Below are 23,621 nucleotides of genomic sequence, written 5' to 3'. Positions count from 1 at the left end.
CTCATCACAGCTCCTGTGCGCACAGAGCAGCCATATATGTGGTGGCGGCTCTGCAGGTGGAGGTATGTGGAGACCCCATTACTGGGCGCAGGGGTCATTAACCCCTTCAGCTCGGAGACTCTTTTGGGGTCTTGTGTTGCCCCTTTATAAGAATCATAAGGTTTTTGTTGTGTTTCCTGTAATAATGTATTGTTCTCATAGTACAGGGCCCCTTTCTTGCCCCCACACAGTGTAATGCCCCCATTATGCCCCTTATGCAGTATGTATTATGCCCCCACAGTGTAATGCCCCCATTATGTCCCTTATGCAGGATGTATGATGCCCCTCACACAGTGTAATACCCCCATTATGTCCCTTATGCAGGATGTATGATGCCTCCACACAGTGTAATGCCCCCATTATGCTCTTTTTGCAATATGTTTGATGCCCCCCACACAGAGTAATGTTCCTACACTACCACCTTCCCCCCCACACACAGTATAATGTTCCCATAGTATCGCTTGAGGTCCTGCAGTTGGAATAAGCCCTGAGGTTTTACAGTTAAAATAATCCCTCTGGAGTTTTCCCTCTGCCTGCTCCCCTACATGTATACCCTCGAGCATGTATACTTGCATGTAGGGGAGCAGGCCTTACTAGATATCGAGGCTTTGTACAGTAATATACTGCATGAGGATGATATCAGAGGAGCATGAGATTTACCAATTATTCTTATGGTAGCATGAGACGGACTTTACAACCCACAGAGGTTGACCAGGTAGTGCAGCTCATCTAGGATGGCACATCAATGCGAGCTGTGGTAAGAAGGTTTGCTGTGTCTGTTAGCGTAGTGTCCAGTGGCTGGAGGCACTACCAGAAGACAGGCCAGTACACCAGGAGACGTGGAGGGGGCCATATAAGGACAGCAACCCAGGAGCAGGACCGCTACCTCCGCCTTTGTGCAAGGAGGAGCACTGCCAGAGGGCCCGACGTCCACAGATGGGGGTTGTGCTCACAGCCCAACACCGTGCAGGACGCTTGGCATTTACCACAGAACACCAGGATTAGCAAAGTCGCTACTGGCGCCCTGTGCTCTTCACAGATAAAAGCAGTTTCACACTGAGCACATGTGACAGACAAGTCTGGAGATGCCTTGGAGAGCGATCTGCAGCCTGCAACATCCTTCAGCATGACCGGTTTGGCAGTGGGTCAGTAATGGTGTGGGGTGGCATTTCTTTGGAGGGCTGCACATCCCTTCATATGCTCGCCAGAGGTAGCCTGACTGCCATTAGGTACCAAGATGAGATCTCAGTCCCCTTGTGAGACCATATGCTGGTGTGGTTGGCCCTGCGTTCCTCTTAATGCAGGACAATGCCAGACCCCATGTGGCTGGAGTGTGTCAGCAGTTCCTGCAAGATGAAGGCATTGAAGCTATGGACTGGCCCTCCTGTTCCCTAGACCTGAATCCGATTGAGCTCATCTGGGACATCATGTCTCGCTCCATCCATTGCACCACTGACTGTCCAGGAGTTGGCAGATGCTTTAGTCCAGGTCTGGGAGGAGATCCCACAGGAGACCATCCGCAACCTCATCAGGAGCATGCCCAGGCATTGTAGGGAGGTCATACAGGCACGTGGAGGCGACACACAATACTGAGCCTCATTTTGACTTGTTTTAAGGACATTACATCAAAGTTGGATCAGCCTGTAGTGTGTTTTTCCACTTTAATTTTTGGGGTGACTCCAAATCCAGGCCTCCATTGGTTAATAAATTTGATTTCCATTGATGATTTTTATGTGACTTTGTTGTCAGCACATTCAACTTTGTACAGAACGAAGTATTCAATGAGAATATTTCATTCATTCAGATCTAGGATGTGTTATTTGAGTGTTCCCTTTATTTTTTTGAGCAGTGTGTGTATATATATTTATTATAAATACGCACACATATACTGCTCAAAAAATAAAGGGATTCAGGTCTGGGGAACGGGCGGGCCAGTCCATAGCTTCAATGCCTTCATCTTGCAGGAACTGCTGACACACTCCAGTCACATGAGGTCTGGCATTGTCCTGCATTAGGAGGAACCCAGGGCCAACCGCACCAGCATATGGTCTCACAAGGGGTCTGAGGATCTCATCTCGGTACCTAATGGCAGTCAGGCTACCTCTGGCGAGCACATGGAGGGCTGTGCAGCCCTCCAAAGAAATGCCACCCATACCATTACTGACCCACTGCCAAACAAGTCATGCTGAAGGATGTTGCAGGCAGCAGATCGCTCTCCACGGCGTCTCCAGACTCTGTCACATGTGCTCAGTGTGAACCTTCCTTCATCTGTGAAGAGCACAGGGCGCCAGTGGCGACTTTGCCAATCCTGGTGTTTTGTGGCAAATGTCAAGCATCCTGCACGGTGTTGGGCTGTGAGCACAACCCCCATCTTTGGAAGTCGGCCCCTCATACCACCCTCATGGAGTCGGTTTCTAACCGTTTGTGCAGACACATGCACATTTGTGGCCTGCTGGAGGTCATTTTGCAGGGCTCTGGCAGTGCTCCTCCTGTTTCTCCTTGCACACAGGAGGAGGTAACAGTCCTGCTGCTGGGTTGTTGCCCTCCTATGGCTCCATCCACATCTCCTGGTATCTGCTCCATGCTCTGGACACTATGGTGACTGACACAGCTACACTTCTTGCCACAGCTCGCACTGATGTGCCATCCTGGATGAACTGCACTACCTGAGCAACTTCTGTGGGTTGTACTGTAGACACCGCCTCATGCTACTGTACCTCTAGGGGTGAGAGCTATGGCAAAATGAAAAAGTGACCAAAACAACAGCCAAAAAGGATGAGAACAGAGAGATGGTCTGTGGTCACCACCTGCAGAACCACTCCTTTATAGGGGGTATCTTGCTAATTGCCGATCATTTCTACCAGTTGTCTGTACCATTTGCACAACAGCAGGAGAAATTGATTCACAATCAGTTTTGCTTCATAACTGGACAGGTAGATTTCACAGAAGTGTTATTGACTTGGAGTTACATTGTGATGTTTAAGTGTTCCCTTTATTTTTTGAGCAGCGTGTGTGTATATATATAATATATTTACATATTTTTATTGATCATATATATTGTGCAAGACAAATTTGTTTTGCATCAAGTTGGAGATGACTACGGAATTGCACCCAATTCCACAAATTATATACTATTATCCAAATGATCAAAGGTTCATTATTATGCCATCAAGTTTAGTTGATTTGATAATCAGAATTATACTATGTCAAATAATAAAGGAGATTATTTATGAAAAATTCTAAAGTGACTAGTGCATCAAATAGATAACAATTGATCATATCATATACTGTGTATAAAAATAATAAATAAACGATACAACAAAGATACCACCTATAAAGTACTCTTGTGCCATATTTCGATATGAAATTGATATAAGATTGATAGATTATTAATTACTAGAGATGAGCAAATGTTTTGATGTTCCGGTTCGGCAAATAAACCTGTAACATCAAAAAAATGCAAGCACCACACCTAAAATCGACTCCAGGTCTTTTATCTGCTTAATTGAGAATGACATAACGAAGGGATTGCCCACACCTGTCCATGAAATAGCCTTGGAGTCAATTGTCCAATTACTTTTGGTCCCTTTAAAAACAGGGTTGCACATGTTAAGGAGCTGAAACTCCTAAACCCTTCATCCAATTTTAATGTGGATACTGTCAAATGAAAGCTGAAAGTCTGAACTTCAACTGCATCTGAATTGTTTAGTTTAAAATTCATTGTGGTAATGTCTAGAACCAAAATTAGAAAAATGTTGTCTCTGTCCAAATATATATGGACCTAACTGTATATGTTCTGCTCTGCGTTTTTTCTATTTTCTTACAGTACACACCACGTACAATTTACTGCACGCTTTGCATTCAATTATATATACAACATGATTACTGTTGCAATATTTATGCAGCTGTGGAGACATTTTTTGAGACCTGAACTAAATTACTCATGCCACAGCCATTTTGACCACATTTAAAAATTTTTTTGCAATTTAGCCATGCATGTCTTTGTCTCACAGTATTAGATCTCTTTGGGGATAAAATGTCTCCCCAAGATGATTGTCTCTTTGCCACAATTGAACACCCTGACTTCAGAATCTCAGATCTGACACTGTCATCATGCAATATGGGCAAATATTTATTTATTATTTTTTTTAATCTTATTAAATTGTAGACTAAATGTTAAAGCTAATGCTGGTTTCATTATCTTTTTTTCATCAGTTTCACTCTCAGAGACATCAATTAGTTTTTCAATCACAAGCAAGAATAGAAGGAAAGGCAGCACTCACCCAGTCTTCTTTAAAACGTTCCTTTATTTTTGTGCGCGGAGGTTTGGACCCGTTGAAGCGCCGGAAGGCAGCGAAACGGCCGTTGTCCCTTTTTTCCTCTCCCCCGCACACCCTTCGGGGTCTCAGTCCAATGCTGCACGCTGAATTGCTCCACACACAAAAATAAAGGAACGTTTTAAAGAAGACTGGGTGAGTGCTGCCTTTCCTTCTATTCTTGCTTGTGAGTGAAATATTTCTTGGATGTGCACCACCGTTTAAGTCTTGAAGCACATAGTCTGAATTATGCCCTGGTGATTGATCTTCTGAATAAACAGTGTGGTGGCAGAATGTTTCTCTTGCATTTGAATCAATTAGTTTTTCTCTGTCTCTTGTAGCTACGATCCTTGAAGCTGTGTCCAGAGTCCAGGGTGGGTAACCTCTCCTAATTAGTACTGCAGTTACGCTTTATCCTGGTATACTCTCCCACTGGGATGGCTTTTATGGTGTGACTGCGGTCGACTGCTTGCAGCATGCAGTATCGTATTTCCTGAGCGGGGTTTAGAAAATGATGAAGTAGCTATACTTCCATTTCCCCCCTCCAGTCTGAGGTCCAAGAATGGAATTACAGTGGGGTGAGTATTGTATGTGAATGACAAATTAAAATCATTAAGATACTGTACAAATTCCGGTATGGCAGATATATTGCCCCTCCATATGAAGATCAAATCATCGATGTATCTGACATACCAGAGCAGACAATTCACATAAGGATTCGCAGAAGTATACAAACATTTATGCTCCCAGAAGGATATTATTAAGTTTGCGAGCGACGGGGAGTATTTAGCTCCCATGGAGACCCCCTTGCACTGAAGGAAAAAAACCTGCTTGTACATAAAAAAAATATTAGTTATTAAAAATTGCACCTACAAGACAATATATTCACATAGATCAGAAGAATAAGCGCTGAATTTAAATATATGATACTTTAGTGTTTGGATAACAATATTATAGGGAATGCAAGTATACAATGACACTACATCGCAGCTAAGCCACGTGTAGTAAGGCTGCCATTCCATTTTAGATACCTGATTTAAGACATCCCTGGAGTCCTTTAAAAATCTTGCAGTTCTTTGAACTAATGGCTGCAGCAAATTATCCTTCCAATCCCCTATTAATTCAGTAACTGAGTTTATACCCGATACTATGAGTCTCATCGGGGGAGGAATTATATTTTTTTGTATGTTTGGCAGACCATATAAACCTGGCAACATTGGTTGCTCCACAATTAAATAATCCCTTTCTTTTTCAGTTATAACCTCTAGGGCAAAACCCTCTTGAATAATAGAATGGGTATCTATAACTAGCTTTTGTAATGCACACGCCCGGACTGACTGGCATGTGCGTGTATATGTAGTGATTCCACTGGACCGTACCGGAGAGTGCCAGGAGGGGCGTAACTAAGTATCTGCCAGATCCGACCAAGGTCGCACGACGGCATACGACGCCAGTGCACCAGGGAGGAACCGAGCTGAGGGACCCGGGTCTACTCCAGGTCAGACTCCGGACACGGCGGTTGGCCCACACCGGGGAATACAGGAACTGGAATGTTAGGCTGGCACACAGACTGGGGGAATAGGCGGACACGGCTGGTAAGCACGACTGGTATGCAGGCAGGGAGGTACTGGCAGGTACAACAGGTTGGTGCACAGAGTGGATAGGACCCAGTACAGACTGGGACTTCCGGAACAGAACCGCAGATGCGGTAGACAAACACAGCAGGGTGAGACCGCCCGGAGCGGCGGGCAAGAGCAGAGCAAGACGAGACCGCCAGGAGCGGAGAGTAAAGGGTCAGAGCAGAGCGAGACTGCCGGAGCGGCGAGCAAAGGGTGAGCAGAGCGAGACTGCCGAAGCGGCGAGCAAAGGGTCAGCAGAGCGAGACTGCCGGAGCGGCGAGCAAAGGGTCAGCAGAGCGAGACTGCCGGAGCGGCGAGCAAAGGGTCAGCAGAGCGAGACTGCCGAAGCGGCGAGCAAAGGGTCAGGGCAGAGCGAGACTGCCGGAGCGGCGAGCAAAGGGTCAGGGCAGAGCGAGACTGCCGGAGCGGCGAGCAAAGGGTCAGGGCAGAGCGAGACTGCCGGAGCGGCGAGCAAAGGGTCAGGGCAGAGCGAGACTGCCGGAGCGGCGAGCAAAGGGTCAGGGCAGAGCGAGACTGCCGGAGCGGCGAGCAAAGGGTCAGGGCAGAGCGAGACTGCCGGAGCGGCGAGCAAAGGGTCAGGGCAGAGCGAGACTGCCGGAGCGGCGAGCAAAGGGTCAGGGCAGAGCGAGACTGCCGGAGCGGCGAGCAAAGGGTCAGGGCAGAGCGAGACTGCCGGAGAGACAGTCTGGACTGGAAATCAAATGCGCGCTCTTGCACAGTGGGAGATATACCACTATGCAAGGACGCCGCCAGGTATGTTACAGCTTTGATGTGGGATTATCTAGGACTTTTTTATATGTTGTTTTATCTGACAGCATTTGTAAATCATACATCTCTGCTTCCATTAACCGCTTCCGACCTCCCACTTGTAAGGCGGCGGTGTTCACACCGTGCAGTAACTGAGGCAGTGACCCAAGCAAGTCCAACATAAGCAGCTTTTATTCAGCACTCACGGGTAAAACAGAAAGTCCTCTGGTTTTCAGCCGGGTTAACATAAGTCCATAACAACGGTTGCCGTGGGCAACGGCTGCGCCGGGCTGCTCAGAGCCTGACTGGTGCAGAGCCTACCCAGGCGTAGGTTCAGCTACACACAGGCCCGCTAAGCCTTCCTGCTATGTCCCTAGCGGGTCCGAACACTGAACAACACTAATCCTTAATGCAGGGTTTTTAAAGGACCTGAGGCAAGAGCCACTGGAAAACCCGGGTTGGAGGGAGGAATCCGCCCCACTGCCTTCCTGTAGTCTCCTCCAAGAAATGAAGGCCCCGGGTTTTACTAATCTGCCTTAGCCAGATAGCCTGACCAGGTCAATGCTCACCTTCATGCCTGCATTGCAGCCGCAGGTGTGTCTGTGGCTGCAATGCACTTCAATGGGTTTAATAGGTCTCTGTACACATTCTGGGGGATATATACCGTCCCTTGTATACGATCCCCGTCACTGCCTCACACACTGTACATAAACGTCGGTGCTGGCTGGGCTCTGTGCAGCGCCCACGTTTATGAACAATCGGCGGCCTCGCAGCGCTCAGGAACCCCAGGGTCCTGCAAGTGCTGCGGTTGCGGTGCAGAGCAACAGCTCTGACAGGTAACATCATCGGAACCTGATTGGATCAGGTCCCAATGATGCTAACCCTTTGCTATCTTCTATGCCGCGATCCATAGCGATTGCGGCATTTAGGAGATGGTGAGAGGAGAGGGGGTCGTCCACTCACCTTTCCGATGGCCCCCGTGATAGGACCTGGCGTTGTCATGGCAGCAAGAGGTAATATGATGACTTCCTGGTCTGCCATGCACGGTGTCCTGCTAGAATCAGCCAGCAGCTGAGTCTAGCAGGAGATCTGACAGTGTAAAACTGTCTGCTCTCATGCAATGCAATACATGTCTATTGCATTGCGTAAGACTAGTGATCAGAAAAATAAAAATTGAAGTTCCATACAGGGACTAAGTAAAAATGTAAAAAAAAAAAAAGTATAAAAAAATGTTTTCAAACTGTTAAAAAAAAATATATATATATATATATATATATCTCACAAAATAAAATTAAATAAATACGGTAAATAAACCAACAAATCAATATATTTATGCAAAAACAAAAAAAGTACATATGTTTGGTATCGCCGCATCCGGAACAACCCTATAAAACTGTTACACTAATTAACCCCTTCTGTAAACACCATAAAAAACGGAGCAAAAAGCTATGCTTTTACATGATACTGCCAAACAAAAAGTGGAATAAAATACAATCAAAAAGCTAAATGGAAATAAAAATGTTACCGCTAAAAACGTCATCTTGTCCTGCAAAAAAAAAGCCGCCATGCAGCTCCATCAGCTGAAAGATAAAAAAGTTGTAGCTCTTTTGTAATTCTTTTGTCTATAAAATAGTTTTTATTGTGTAAAAGCGCCAAAACATAAAAAAACTTTGTGTGGTATCGCTGTAAACATGCTGACCCGAAGAATAACGCTGCCTTATCAATTTTTACACTTGCGGAACGGTATTAAAAAAAACCTCAAAAAACAAATCCTGAATTGCTGTTTTTTGTTCATTGTACCTCCCAAAAAACAGAATAGAAAACGATCAAAAAATGTCACATGCCCAAAAATGGTTCCAATAATAACGTCAACTGGACCCGCAAAAAACAAGCCCTCACATGACTCTGTCGGCCAAAATCTGGAAAAATCATAGCTCTCAAAATATGGCAATGCAAAAACTAGATTTTGCAAAACAAAGCGTCTTTTAGTGTATGACAGCTGTCAATCATAAATACCCTATATAAATCTGGTATCACTGTAATAGCAACGACCCGAAGAATATAGTTGTCTAATTTTTTTCACTTATACCGCATGAGGAACGGCGTAAAAAATAAATAAAAACAATTTTTCACCTGCTGCTAATTTGTTCATTCTGCTTCCCAAAACAATGCAGTATGGCGCGTCTCCCGTTTATTCTGTGCTAAGCGCTTACACCGGGGTTTCCGTGTAAATCTCTGAAATACATGATTCAGACGGAACACCCGACGGAAGATTCCCTGTAATGAGGCTGATGGAGGCACCGTGTAGCCTATCATCCCACAGTGTCAGGTTTTTTTTAGACATGTGTAAAAGTGTGATTGGCCACAATTTTGTGCACCTCTGAAAAAAAGGACACCGCTAAACAGAGCCAAGACTGAGTCCTGAGTAACTCTGCTGCCTCACTATAGTGAATGGTTCCCTCGGGGGTTTCATCTGAATTACATCACTTGGAGATTTAGATGGAAACCCCGATGTAAGTGCCCAGCGTAGAGAGCCGGATAAACGTTATGTAAAATGTTCCCAATAAAAGCTTCAACTCAATCCACAAAAAAAGCAAGTCCCCACTCAGGTCTGTCATCTAGCGAAAATATAAGGGACTTTCAAGTTACTGGTAGCACAAAGGCTGTGGAAAAGCAAAATGGCCCTTGCCCCCCAAAAGAAATTCAGCAAATCCTGTGCTCCCAAGTCCAAATGCTCCCCTCCCTTCTGAGCCCCACAATGTGCCTAAACTATATTTGGGGTCCACATGTCTGGCATTCCTGTAGCGATGAGAGCCCGCCTAATTTACAGGTGCATGTCTACAGAAGCATGAGCTGGGCACAACGTACTGGTCTCTACAACGTACTAGTCACTACAACGGCAGTTTGAAATTTTCACTCAGCAACATCCACTGCTGCATGTTTCTGGAAAACACGCATGAAGTGAAAATTGTCACTACACCTGTATGTAAATTTCCAAAGGGGTATAATTTCCAAAATGGGGTCACTTGAGGGGGGATTCTGCTCTTCTAGCACTTAGGGGCTCTGTATAGAGTCCTCAAACTATTCTACAATAATTTGTTCTCCAGGAGTCAAATAGCGCTCCCTCCCTCCTGAGTCTTGCCGTATGGCTAGGCGGTACTGTACAGCCACATATGGGGTATTGCCACGTTTAGAAGAAATTGTGTGACACATTTTGGCACCATTTTTACCCATTCCCCTCTGTGAAAATGTAAAATCTGAGGCTAAAACTATTTTTTTGTGGTAAAAATGTAATTATTTTTTCCTCACTGCCAAATGGTATAAATTTCTGTCACATGTGATGTAAATATGATCACTGCACCCCTAGATGAATTCATGAATTCATTGAGAGGTGTCGTTTGTAAAATGGAGTAATTTATGGGGGGGTTTCTTCTGTTCTGGGACCTCAGGGGCTCTCCCAGTGGGTCATATCACCTGCAAACCACAACAGTAAAATCTGCACTGTAACATGGCGCTCCTTCCCTTATGAGCTTTGCATTGTGCCTGCAAAGTAGTTTTCGACCACTTATGGGGTATTAATGTACTTAAGAGAAGCTGTTTAACATTTTCTCTTATTACCCCTTTTGAAAACTGCAAACTTGGGGTCAAAGCAACACTTGAATGGAAAAAATAGTAATATTTCATTTACTCAGCCCAATGTTATACAAGTTTGTGTATCGCCTGAGTTTTAAAAAATACTCCCTACTCCCGTAGATGAATTTCTTGAGAGGTGTAGTTTACAAAATGGTGTCACTTGTGGGGGTTTCTGCTGTTTTGGTATGTCAGCGACTCTTCAAATGTGACATGGTGTCTGCAACCTCTTCCAAGCCCTGCCGTGCGCTAAAGCAGTAGTTTTCCTCCCCATATGGGGTATCGGCTTACTCAGGAGGAATTGCACAACAAACTGCATGGTGCAATTACTCCTGTTACCCTTATGAAAATGTAAAATTGGGGGCTGAAAAACATTTTTGTGGGAAAAATGTGAAAGTTTTATTTTTACGGCTTAATGTTATAAACTTCTGTGAAGCACCTGGGGGTTTAAGGTGCTCACCACACATCTAGATAAGTTCCCTGAGTGGTCTGGTTTCCAAAATGGTGTAACTTGTGGGGGGTTTCCACTGTTTAAGCACATCAGAGGCTCCCCAAACACGAGATGGCGTCCACTAGTTATTTAAGCAAATTTTACATTCAAAAAGTCAAATGGTGCTCCTTCCCTTCCGAGCCCTGCCGTGGACCCCTACAGTAGTTTTCCCTCACATATGGTGTATCAGCGTGCTCAGGAGAAACTGCACAACACATTTTGTAGTTCATTTTTTCCTGTTACCCTTGCGAAAAAAAAAAAAAATTTGATCTAAAGTAACATTTTTGTGAAAAAAAAGTTAAATGTTCATTGTTTACTTCCATATTCCAAAAATTCCTGCGAATCACCTGAAGGGTTAATAAACTTATGGAATGTGGTTTTGAGCCCCTTGAGGGGTGCAGTTTTTAGAATGGTGTCACTTTGGATTATTTTCTGTCATAAAGGCCCCTCAAAGTCACTTCAAATAAAATGTGGTCCCTAAAATTTGGTTTTGAAAATTTTGTTGGATAAATGAGAAATCAATGGTCAACTTTTAACCCCTATAACTTCCTAGCGAAAAAAATTTGGTTCCAAAATTGTGCTCATGTAAAGTAGACATGTTAGAAATGTTATTAACTATTTTGTCACATATCTTTCTGATTTAAGGGCATAAAAATTCAAAGTTTGAAAATTGCAACATTTTCAAAATTTTTGCCATGCCAAATTTCCGATTTTTTTCACAAAGTAACGCAAGTCATATCGAATAAATTTTACCACAATCATGACATACAATATGTCACGAAAAAAACAGTCTCAGAATCAGTGGGATCCGCTGAAGCATTCCAGAGTAATTACCTCATAAAGTGACAGTGGTCAGATTGACCAAAAATTGGCCTGATCACGAAGGCGTTGGTGTTAAAGGGTTAATACTACTACTCCTCCCTTGTCTGACATTCTTATGACAAGATCTTTCATACATTTTAATTCTTGAAGGGCAATCCGTTCTTTATTGGTCACATTTCACTTGACAGTCCCCATATTCGGAAATGAGTGCAGCACCTTTTACATTTGCTGCACAACATCCTGAAAAATATCCATTGAATCAGATCTGGACTGAATAGGATAAAATCCTAAAAATTTGACTTTGGTTTTCTTTGGATATGGGTCACACTATGACTAAGAACATCTGAGTTCGAAACATGTTATTGTGACTCGTAAGTCCCATTGTCTTGTTTTAACTTTTTCACAATAAATGGAGTTTTAACTTTTATCACATTACCTGGATTTCGTGCTGGATTTTTCGCCCTTCTGTGGAGTGGGTACGGAAAGTATTCAGACCCCTTTAAATTTTTCACTCTTTGTTTCATTGCAGCCATTTGGTAAATTCTAAAAAGTTCAGTTTTTTCTCATTAAAGTCCACTCTGCACCTCATCTTGACTGAAAAAAAACAGAAATGTAGACATTTTTGAAAATGTATTAAAAATGAAAAACTGAAATATCACATGGTCATGAGTATTCAGACCCTTTGCTCAGACACTCATATTTAAGTCACATGCTGTCAATTTCCTTGTGATCCTCCTTGAGATGGTTCTACTCCTTCATTGGATTCCAGCTGTGATTAATTAAACTGATAGGACTTGATTCAGAAAAGCACACACCTGTCTATATAAGACCTCACAGCTCACAGTGCATGTCAGACCAAATGAGAATCATGAGCTCAAAAGGAACTGCCCAAGCAGCTCAGAGGCAGAATTGTGGCAAGGCACAGATCTGGCCAAGGTTACAAAAGAATTTCTGCTTTACTCAGAAATTTCACAAAGAGTGAAAAGAATAAAGGGGTCTGAATACTTACCTTGACTTCTCCAAAGTGTTTGATACCGTGCCACACAAAAGGTTGGTATATAAAATGAGAATGCTTTGTCCGGGGGATAATGTGTGCAAGTGGGTAAATAGCTGGCTGAGTGATAGAAAGCAGAGGGTGGTTATCAATGGAGTAAGCTCAGGGTATGTCAGGGTTACTAGCGGGGTGCCTCAAGGGTCTGTCTTGGGCCCTATATTATTTAATATATTTATTAATGATCTGGTGGAAGGGTTGCATAGTAAAATAGCAATATTTGCAGATGATACTAAACTTTGTAAAGTAGTTAATACAGATGAGGATAGGGCACAGCTACAGGAGGATTTAGATAAATTGGGGAGTTGGGCCAAAAAATGGCAAATGGGGTTCAATGCCGATAAATGTAACGTCATGCACATGGGAAAGAACAACAGCAGTCACCCATACATATTAAATGGGAAACCGTTGGGGAAATCTGACATGGAGAAGGACCTGGGCGTCTTGGTTAACAGCAAATTAAATTGGAGTGCCCAGTGTCAGGCAGCAGCTGCGAAGGCAAATAGAGTCATGGCATGCATCAGAAGAGGAATAGGTGCATATGATGAGAACATTGTTCTTCCTCTGTATAAAGCGCTGGTAAGGCCGCTCTTAGAATATTGTGCACAGTTCTGGGCTCCGGTGCTCAGGAAAGACATATTGGAGCTAGAGAGGGTACAAAGGAGGGCGACTAAGGTAATAAAGGGAATGGAGGGACTAGAATACCCAGAGAGGTTGTCAAAATTAGGCCTATTTACGTTGGAAAAGAGAAGGATTAGGGGAGACCTCATAAACATGTATAAATACATCAGGGGGCAGTACAGAGATATCTCCCATGACCTGTTTATACCAAGGATGGTGACAAAGACGAGGTGGCACACTATGCATCTGGAGGAAAGGAGGTTCCTGCACCAGCATAGAAGGGGATTCTTTACGGTCAGAGCCGTGGTGATGTCCAACTCACTTAATGAGTTCAAGAGAGGCCTGGACGCCTTTCTTGAGAACAATAAAATTACATCTTATGCTTAGTTAATTAATCCAGGGATTTAATCTGACTGCCAGATTGGAGTCGGGAAGTGAATTTTTCCTCAATGATGTAAATTGGCCTATACCGCATGGGCTTTTTTTTGCCTTCCCCTGGATCAACGCTGTGGAATAGCTGCAGTGCACAAGAAATAGGCTGAACTGGATGGCCTTATAAACTGTTACTATGTTCCATACCCACTGTGTGTGTGTGTATGTGTGTATATATATGTATATATATATATATATATATATATATATATATATAAAAAAAGTATTTAGTCAGCCACCAATTGTGCAAGTTCTCCCACTTAAAAATATGAGAGAGACCTGTATTTGACATCATAGGTAGACCTCAACTATGAGCGACAAAATGAGAAAACAAATCCTGAAAATCACATTGTCTGATTTGGAAATAAATTTTTTTTTCAAATTTTGGTGGAAAATAAGTATTCGGTCAATTACAAACAAGCAAGATTTCTGGCTCTCACAGACCTGTAACTTCTTTAAGAGGCTCCTCTGTCCTCCACTCATACCTGTAGTACTGGCACCTGTTTGAACTTGTTATCAGTATAAAAGACACCTGTCCACAACCTCAAACAGTCACACTCCAAACTCCACTGTGGTGAAGACCAAAGACCTGTCGAAGGACTCCAGAAACAAAATTGTAGCCTCGCACCAGGCTGGGAAGACTGAATCTGCAATAGGCAAGCAGCTTGGTGTGAAGAAATCAACTGTGGGAGCAATAATTAGAAAATAGAAGACCTACAAGACCACTGATAATCTCCCTCAATCTGGGGCTCCACACGAGATCTCACCCCGTAGGTCAAAATGATCTCAAGAACGGTGAACAAAAATCCCAGAACCACACGGGGGGACCTAGTGAATGACCTGCAGAGAGCTGGGACCAACGTTACACAGGCTACCTTCAGTAACACACTACAGCACCAGGGACTCAGATTCTGCAGTGCCAGACATGTCCCCCTGCTTAAGCCATTACATGTCCAGACTCTTCTGAAGTTTGCTAGAGAGCATTTGGATGATCCAAAAGAGTATTGGGAGAATGGTCAGATGAAACCAAAGTAGCACTGTTTGGTAGAAGCACAATTCATCGTGTTTGGAGGGGAAAGAATGCTGAGATGCATCCAAAGAACACCATACCTACTGTGAAGCATGGGGGTGGCAACATCATGCTTTGGGGCTGTTTATCTGCCAAGGGACCAGGACGACTGATCCGTGTAGATGAAAGAATGAATGGGGCCATGTATCGTGAAATTTCGAATGCAAACCTCCTTCCATCAACAAGGTCATTGGAGATGAAACGTGGCTGGGTCTTTCAGCATGACAATGATCCCAAGCACACCGCCAGGGCAACGAAGGAGTGGCTTTGCAAGAAACATTTCATGGTCCTGGACTGGCCTAGCCAGTCTTCAGATCTAAACACTATAGAAAACCTTTGGAGGGAGTTGAAAGTCCATGTTGCCCAGCGACAGCCCCAAAACATCACTGCTCTAGAGGAGATGTGCATGGAGGAATGGGCCAACATACCAGCAACAGTGTGTGCCAACCTTGTGAAGACTTACAGAAAACGTTTGACCTCTGTCATTGCCAAGAAAGGATATATAACAAAGTATTGAGTACTTATTTTCCACCAAAATATGAAAAAAAATTCTTTCCAAATCAGACAATGTGATTTTCAGGATTTGTTGTCAAATTTTGTCTCTCATAGTTGAGGTCGACCTATGATGTCAATTACAGGCCTCTCTCATCTTTTTAAGTTTGAGAACTTGCACAATTGCTGGCTGACAAAATACTTTTTTTCCCCACTGTATAATCTGTATAATATAGTGTGTGTGTGTGTGTGTGTGTGTGTGTGTGTATATATTTGCTAATTATACGTTCTATAGGGCTTCTGAGGGACACAATTGTCGTTCCTTAGGGTGCCAACCTCCTCTTCTAGGCAGCATCAGCTTAGTTTAGGTACGGGATTGGGTAAGGTAGTGACTGTATCAATCATTCATTGTTTACATCTGTTTATATACAGTACATCCACAACAAGCCATTGAGCTTGTAATTTTGGTAGTGTTAACCCCTTCATGACCGGGCCATTTTCCATTATTGCATTTTCGTTTTCTGCTCCCTTTCTTCCTACAGCCATAACTTTTTTCTTTTTTGGTAAAAAAACAAAGCCACAATAAGAAGAATTAAAATTCCCCCACAATTGAAGAAAAAAAGAAAAAAAAAATTAATTCTTCTTATTGTGGCTTTGCTTTTTATGTTTAGAGTAGGGACTCATAAGCATGAGGACCCTTGACGCGGGTTACGAGCTTGAGTATTTTGCCCAAAATATCGGCCAATACGTCATATATTATATATGCATTTTTGCACTTTTTTATTCCACTTTTTTATTATTAATGCAGAAGAAGCATTCATAAAGTGTTGTGCCTGCTATCTGATGTATATACTTCTCATCAAGTTCTTGTTAAGTGTGGAAAAGTTTGCCTTTGGACTTTTCCCTCATTAATCTCTATACCATCTGGTCCGTGCCTGCCAAGTACAGCAGCGGCATGCGGTCTGCAGAGTCGGGAGATATGACTCCACCAGATATACAGTATATATTTATAGATACAGTACCCACCAAAAGTTTGGACACACCTTGTCATTTAAAGATTTTTCTGTATTTTCATGACTATGAAAATTGTACATTCGCACTGAAGGCATCAAAACTATGAATTAACACATGTGGAATTATATACTTAACAAAAAAGTGTGAAACAACTGAAAATATGTCTTATATTCTAGGTTCTTCAAAGTAGCCACCTTTTGCTTTGATGACTGCTTTGCACACTCTTGACATTCTCTTGATGTACAGTTGAAACCAGAAGTTTACATACACTATATAAAGACACATATGCATGTTTCTCTCAATATCTGACATGAAATCAGAATAAACCTTTCCAGTTTTAGGTCAAATAGGATTACCATAATTTACCATAATTTTTAATATTTGCCAGATGAGAGAGAATGTTTTAAGGCATTTTTATTACTTACTGCAAAGTTAAAACATTACATACATTTCATTAGTATTTGGTACCATTGCCCTTAAACTTGTCTTGTGCTTTTTGCATGTTTTTACTATTTCTGCTCTTATCTGGTGTCTTTCTTGTAACATAGGAAAGACTAAGGCCAGAAATAAACACCATAAAACAGTGTACATGAAGACTTTCGTATCAAATAATTTCTGTCCGAGGTGTTTGTGTGAACAAAAAAGCTTTTATAAAAGCCTCAAACTTCTGTGTGTGAATCAGACATGAGATCTAATATGATACAAGATTACAGTCCGGGGAAGAAGGGAAACATTCATATAGACGACCGGTGGAGATGTAGTCGGTGACGGATTCTGGCCCAATATGTTTCTAGAGCCATAGTAGAAAATGAAGATGCCGTCCTGATCATGAAGTAGTTATTTCTCATGTCATGTGTAATGAATATCTCCTGTAGTATTACTAATGCCGATTCCAGTGTCCGTAAATGAGACGACAATTAGCATTATGGAAGATGAGTCTATGAGAAACGTGTTCAGCTGCAGACTCTGAGGAAGAAACTGCTTGTTGTCTGTGGCCTAAAATACACTGCTCAAAAAAATAAAGGGAACACTTAAACAACAGAATATAACTCCAAGTAAATCAAACTTCTGTGAAATCAAACTGTCCACTTAGGAAGCAACACTGATTGACAATCAATTTCACATGCTGTTGTGCAAATGGAATAGACAATAGATGGAAATTATTGGCAATTATCAAGACACCCTCAATAAAGGAGTGGTTCTGCAGATGGGAACCACAGACCACATCTCAGCACCAATGCTTTCTGGCTGATGTTTTGGTCACTTTTGAATGTTGGTTGTGCTTTCATACTCGTGGTAGCATGAGACGGACTCTACAACCCACAGAAGTTGCTCAGGTAGTGCAGCTCATCCAGGATGGCACATCAATGCGAGCTGTGGCAAGAAGGTTTGCTGTGTCTGTCAGCGTAGTGTCCAGAGGCTGGAGGCACTACCAGGAGACAGGCCAGTACACAAGGAGACGTGGAGGGGGCCGTATGAGGACAACAACCCAGCAGCAGGACCGCTACCTCCGCCTTTGTGCAAGAAGGAACAGGAGAAGCACTGCCAGAGCCCTGCAAAATGACCTCTAGCAGGCCACAAATGTGCAAGTGTCTGCACAATCCATAAGAAACCGACTCCATGAGGGTGGTATGAGAGCCCGACGTCCCAACACCGTGCAGAACGCTTGGCATTTGCCACAGAACACCAGGATTGGCAAAGTCGCCACTGGTGCCCTGTGCGCTTCACAGATGCAAGCAGGTTCACACTGAGCACATGTGAGAGATGTAACAGAGTCTGGAGATGCCGTGAAGAGCGATCTGCTGCCTGCAACATCCTTCAGCATGACCTATGGCAGTGGGTCAGTAATGGTGTGGTGTGGCATTTCTTTGGAGGCCCACACAGTTCTCCATGTAGCCAGACTGCCATTAGGTACCAAGGTGAGATCCTCAGACCCCTTGCGAGACCATATGCTGGTGCGGTTGGCCCTGGGTTCCTCCTAATGCAGGACAATGCCAGACCTCATGTGGCTGGAGTGTGTCAGCAGTTCCTGGAAGATGAAGGTGACGCGCCCCCTGGGCCATGTTCAAAGGATACCCGGAGCCGGATCTGTATGGGGGTAGTAGTCCTTGTGGCGGTGACCCGGTCCGTGCCCAGGGTGTCAAACTAAGTGGCAGTCTATGGCAGTAGATGTTAATTTGATGTGTCGACTACGCCACCCGTTGAGTGCGGCTTTGAAGCCGCCGCTGCAGAGCAGTCCACTGAGGCCGGTGGTATATGTGCAGCAGTGATGGTATAACCCCCAACGGGAGGGGTATGGCCTCAGGGCAGCAGGTGTAGATGGTGGGGGTTGTGACGGTGCAGTAAGAAGACTCAGAGTCGGGAGATGCAGTTCAGGGTTTTTACTTACTGGTGTCCTTTTAGTCACTCTGGCCTTGAGTGACCACCCGAGCAGTGCTGCGTCCACCAGGTCCTGGACTCGGCCAACCCCCAGGCAATTCCGGAGCGTGGTCCTGAGCTCCTTTCTGACTCTCCCTTCCTCTGGCCGTTCCCACCAGGGATCCACTTTTGGCCGGCTCCCTCGGGTCTCTTGGTGGTCAAGCCTCCTCTGGGCTCCCTGACCCTATACTTGGTGTGCCTTTCTAGTGGATTTGGTGAGGGTCGTGGCAGATCCTGACCACGACCTCCGGTTCCTGGCTAAGGTTTGTTCTGGTCTCTGCCAGCTTGGGATCCGGTACCCGTGTCCGCCAACACTTCACCCTTCTGTCCTTATTCTGGGATCTTGGGGTTCTCTTCTTGTTTCCTCTCTGGGTCCTTCTTACTCCTCTCTCTCTCTCTCCCAGCAGGCTCTGTTCTGGAGCTGGGCCCAGCTGGAGCCACAGATCCCTGTCAGCCCTCCTGGCTGAGCTCCTCTGCTCTTCTCCTCCTGCCTGAACTGAACTCTGATCTAAGATGGTGCCCACCTTATATACTCCCTCTATGTGTGAGCCCAGGTGACCAGCACCCAATGAGCTCCTAGCTTTACCCAGACTACTCCCCCTATCTGCCCCTACACTACTGGGATGTTCCACCCCCCTCCCACTCCAGCCAGGGACAGACGCTGTCGTACCTGCACATATACTGGTGGGAGTACCGTAGTTCTGTCCCCCAGAAATGGGATGTATGTAGTGCATGCAGCCTACTAAGCTCAGTTCCACACTCCATCCTTACCCGGGAGTGGAATACCACACCTCTGGCTTGAGGTGTAATACCCCTGTAGCAGCCGAATCCTCAGGGTGCTACAAAGGCATCCTGTCTCGCTCCATCCACCAAGGTCACGTTGCACCACAGACTGTCCAGAAGTTGGCGGATGCTTTAGTCCAGGTCTGGGAGGAGATCCCACAGGAGACCATCCGCAACCTCATCAGGAGCATGCCCAGGCATTGTAGGGAGATCATACAGGCACGTGGCCACACACAATACTGAACCTCATTTTGACTTGTTTTAAGGACATTACATCAAAGTTGGATTAGCCTGTAGTGTGTTTTTCCACTTTCATTTTGGTGGTGACTCCAAATCCAGGCCTCCATTGGTTAATAAATTTGATTTCCGTTGATGATTTTTGTGTGATTTTGTTGTCAGCACATTCAGCTTTGTACAGAACAAAGTATTCAATGAGAATATTTAATTCATTCAGATCTAGGATGTGTTATTTGAGTGTTCCCTTTATTTTTTTGAGCAGTGTATATAGGTTTTATTTCTAGATGTAAAGAAGAAAACTAAATACTGTAAAATTATAAATCTCCTCATGTTTTCCCTGATTATCTCTAGTAATTGTATTATTACACAGGATTTTTATGATATTACATCGGCTCATCGTCTTCTCGTTCAGGTCTCTACAATATCGGATCCTCTCAGTAAAGATCTTCTATACAAGTGAATTTTCCTGATTTATCCATCAAAGATGGAAATGGACAGAGACAAGATGGCGGAGAGGATATTACACCTCACCCTAGAGATCCTCTTCCGGGTTACTGGAGAGGTGAGAGATTCTGATGACGTCACATTGCATCATTCTTATCTATGGGAATAACAGATGGACAGAACTGGAGAGGTGAGGACTCTGGAAATGTCTGTAGTGAGGTTTATGAATGTGTCTCTCCATAACCAGGATTACACAGTAGTGAAGAAGACCTCTAGTGGGCGCTGTCAGGACCCTGTGTCTGAGGGATGGGGAAGACCCCTGAGCCCAATCACGGGGCCTCCATCTCACCCCTTCATACATGAGGACATCAATGACCAGAAGATCCTAGAACTCACTTACAAGATGATTGAGCTGCTGACTGGAGAGGTGACACTGCTGGGAATGCTGGGACATTATACAGTAACGCTATGAAGGGATCGGGGGGATGACGGTATCATTGTATATGTCAGGTTCCTATAAGGTATCAGGATGTTGCAGTCTATTTCTCCATGGAGGAGTGGGAGTATTTAGAAGGACACAAAGATCTGTACAAGGACGTCATGATGAATGTTCCCCAGCCCCTCACATCACCAGGTAATAGACAGGACTAAATACACACGGCCTATAATTATCTGTATGTAAAGAATGAATTCAGTCCCTATATGTGTTTCCTCCAGTTTTATCCAGTAAGAGGACAACACCAGAGAGATGTCCCCGTCCTCTTCTTCCACAGGACTGTAAACAAGAAGATCCCAATGTTCCTCAGGATCATCAGGTAGATGGAGAGAAGGTGTCATGAGATCTCCCCTATGATGTGTAGATGGCTGTGAAGGTCTTGTGCTCAGTCTTGTTTTATCCACCAGTATTATATGTTTTATACTTGTGTAATGAGAACGGTGGAGATGGCAGGATTAGAGCTGATCATAGATGGGACTTCTCCATCTGTCTGTGACTTTTACAATATTTGTTTCAGGTTGAAGATCTGACCCACATTAATACTACAGAGACATATGTGAGGGGTGATGAGCGGTGTAAAGAGATGATTCCTACAGATGACCTCCCAGGTGAGTAGTAACCACTAAATGCAGAGAAGTTACAGATTCTTATAAGTCACCGGCTGTGGCTGCTTTATCGGTTGTGTAGTCCGGCTGTATCACAACCGTGTGATCACCATTTTACCTCTAGACTACAACATTCTCCTCCACCAAAAACTGTTCAAATGATTTTGGCCATTGAAAGCCCTTTTCTATAGAACTTATAACTTGGAGGATCCACCTACTCCCTGTGATTAGAAGACGCTGACCATTACCTCCTCAGATCTGTAAACTACAAAACCAGATGACAATCTACGTAGAATGTACAGACAGTTTAGAAAATCACTTGAAGAAAATATTATGATGGGCCTGTAAGTGAAAGCGGAGGGTAATGATGGTGTTGGCTTCCTAGAACCCTGATATCTTATTGGATGAATCTACCTTCTCTCCCTTCTGTGTTGCTGAATGTGCTCATATGGTCCCTACAAGACCAGGTCCAGTTTTAATGACCAAACTTCACTTTTATGATCGACAACATTAAATGTGCAGTGAGGCCAAGTGTGAATTTCTGTACAATAACAACAGAGTTTCCCTTTTGTCCTGATTTTTCAATTTCTTTTAAAACCGACTAACTTCATACAGGATCGCAATTAACTATGCAAAAAACATTACACCTGTGCCATGATATACAGGTGCTTCTCAATAAATTAGAATATCATCAAAAAGTTAATTTATTTCAGTTCTTCAAAAAAGTGAAACTCACATATTATATAGAGCCATTACAAACAGAGTGATCTATTTCAAGTGTTTATTTCTGTTAATGTTGATTATAGCTTACAGCCAATGAAAACACAAAAGTCATTATCTCAGTAAATTAGAATACTTTATAACAGCTTGAAAAAATATTTTAAAATCCGAAATGATGTCCTACCGAAATGTATGTTTAGTAAATGCACTCAATACTTGGTCGGGGCTCCTTTTGCATCAATTACTGCATCAATGCGGCAATGTGGCATGGAGGCGATCAGCCTGTGGCACTGCTGAGGTGTTATGGAAGCCCAGGTTGCTTTGATAACAGCCTTCACCTCGTCTGCATTGTTGGGTCTGGTGTCTCTCATCCTCCTCTTGACAATACCCCATAGATTCTCTATTGGGTTAAGGTCAGGCGAGTTGCTGGCCAATCAAGCACATTGATACTGTTCTTTTTAAACCAGGTATTGGTACTTTTGGCAGTGTGGACAGGTGCCAAGTCCTGCTGGAGAATGAAATTTCCATCTCCAAAAAACTTGTCGGCAGAGGGAAGCATAAAGTGCTGCAAAATGTCATGGTAGACGGCTGCGCTGACTTTGGTGTTGATAAAACACAGTGGACCTACACCAGCAGATGACATGGCTCCCCAAACCATCACGGATTGTGGAAACTTCACACTAGACGTCAAGCAGCTTGGATTGTGTGCCTCTCCACTCTTCCTCAAGACTCTGGGACCTCTATTTCCAAATGAAATGCAAAATTTACTTTCATCTGAAAACAACACCTTGGACCACTAAGCAACAGACCAGGTCTTTTTCTCCTTGGCCCAGGTAAGACGCTTCTGGCGTTGTCTGTTGGTCATGACTGGCTTGACACAAGGAATGCGACACTTGTAACACATGTCCTGGATAAGTCTATGTGTGTTGACGCTCTTGAAGCAATGACTCCAGCAGCAGTCCACTTCTTGTGAATCTCCCCCCAAATTTTTGAATGGCCTTTTCTTAACAATCCTTTCAAGGCCGCAGTTAACCCGGTTGCTTGTGCACCTTTTTCTACCACACTTCTTCCTTCCACTCAACTTTCCATTAATATGCTTGGATACAGCACTCTGTGAACAGCCAGCATCTTTAGCAATGACCTTTTGTGGCTTACCCTCCTTGTGGAGTGTGTAAGTGACTGCCTTCTAGACATCTGTCAAGTCAGCAGTCTTCCTCATGATTGTAGAGCCTACTGAAACAGACTAAGGGACCTTTTTAAACGCATAGGAATCCTTTGCAGGTGTTTTTTGTTAATTATTCTAATTTACTGAAATAATGACTTTTGTGTTTTCATTGACTGTAAGCCATAATCATCAACATTAACAGAAATAAGCGCTTGAAATAGATCACTCTGTTTGTAATGACTATATAATATGAGTTTCACTTTTTTTAAGATCTGAAATAAATTAACTTTTTGATGATATTCTAATTTATTGAGAAGCACCTGTATCTCTAAGCTGTGCGAGGCTGATAGCTGTAATATACTGTAATATATACACCTGCAGGAGATGTGT

General features: G+C 43.7%; 1 protein-coding gene across 1 annotated transcript in view; it reads left to right on the top strand.

Annotated features, from left to right (window-relative positions):
* The first annotated feature begins 4,761 nt into the window (after positions 1-4,761).
* Positions 4,762-23,621, top strand: part of LOC141233442 (uncharacterized) — a 111,855-nt gene continuing 92,995 nt past the window's right edge. The window contains exons 1-6 of the mRNA XM_073667901.1: positions 4,762-4,933; positions 20,214-20,363; positions 20,493-20,672; positions 20,756-20,879; positions 20,963-21,060; positions 21,259-21,349. Coding sequence (XP_073524002.1) covers positions 20,286-20,363; positions 20,493-20,672; positions 20,756-20,879; positions 20,963-21,060; positions 21,259-21,349 — 571 coding nt within the window. The 5' untranslated portion in view covers positions 4,762-4,933; positions 20,214-20,285. The remainder of the gene's footprint in view (positions 4,934-20,213; positions 20,364-20,492; positions 20,673-20,755; positions 20,880-20,962; positions 21,061-21,258; positions 21,350-23,621) is intronic.

The sequence above is a fragment of the Phyllobates terribilis genome, unplaced genomic scaffold (assembly GCF_046119375.1).
Source record: "Phyllobates terribilis strain yellow unplaced genomic scaffold, ASM4611937v1 Scaffold_600__1_contigs__length_992639, whole genome shotgun sequence".
Lineage (NCBI taxonomy): Eukaryota > Metazoa > Chordata > Amphibia > Anura > Dendrobatidae > Phyllobates > Phyllobates terribilis.
The sequence above is the reverse complement of the archived record's forward strand: the minus strand, read 5'-3'. Positions and strand labels throughout refer to the sequence as shown.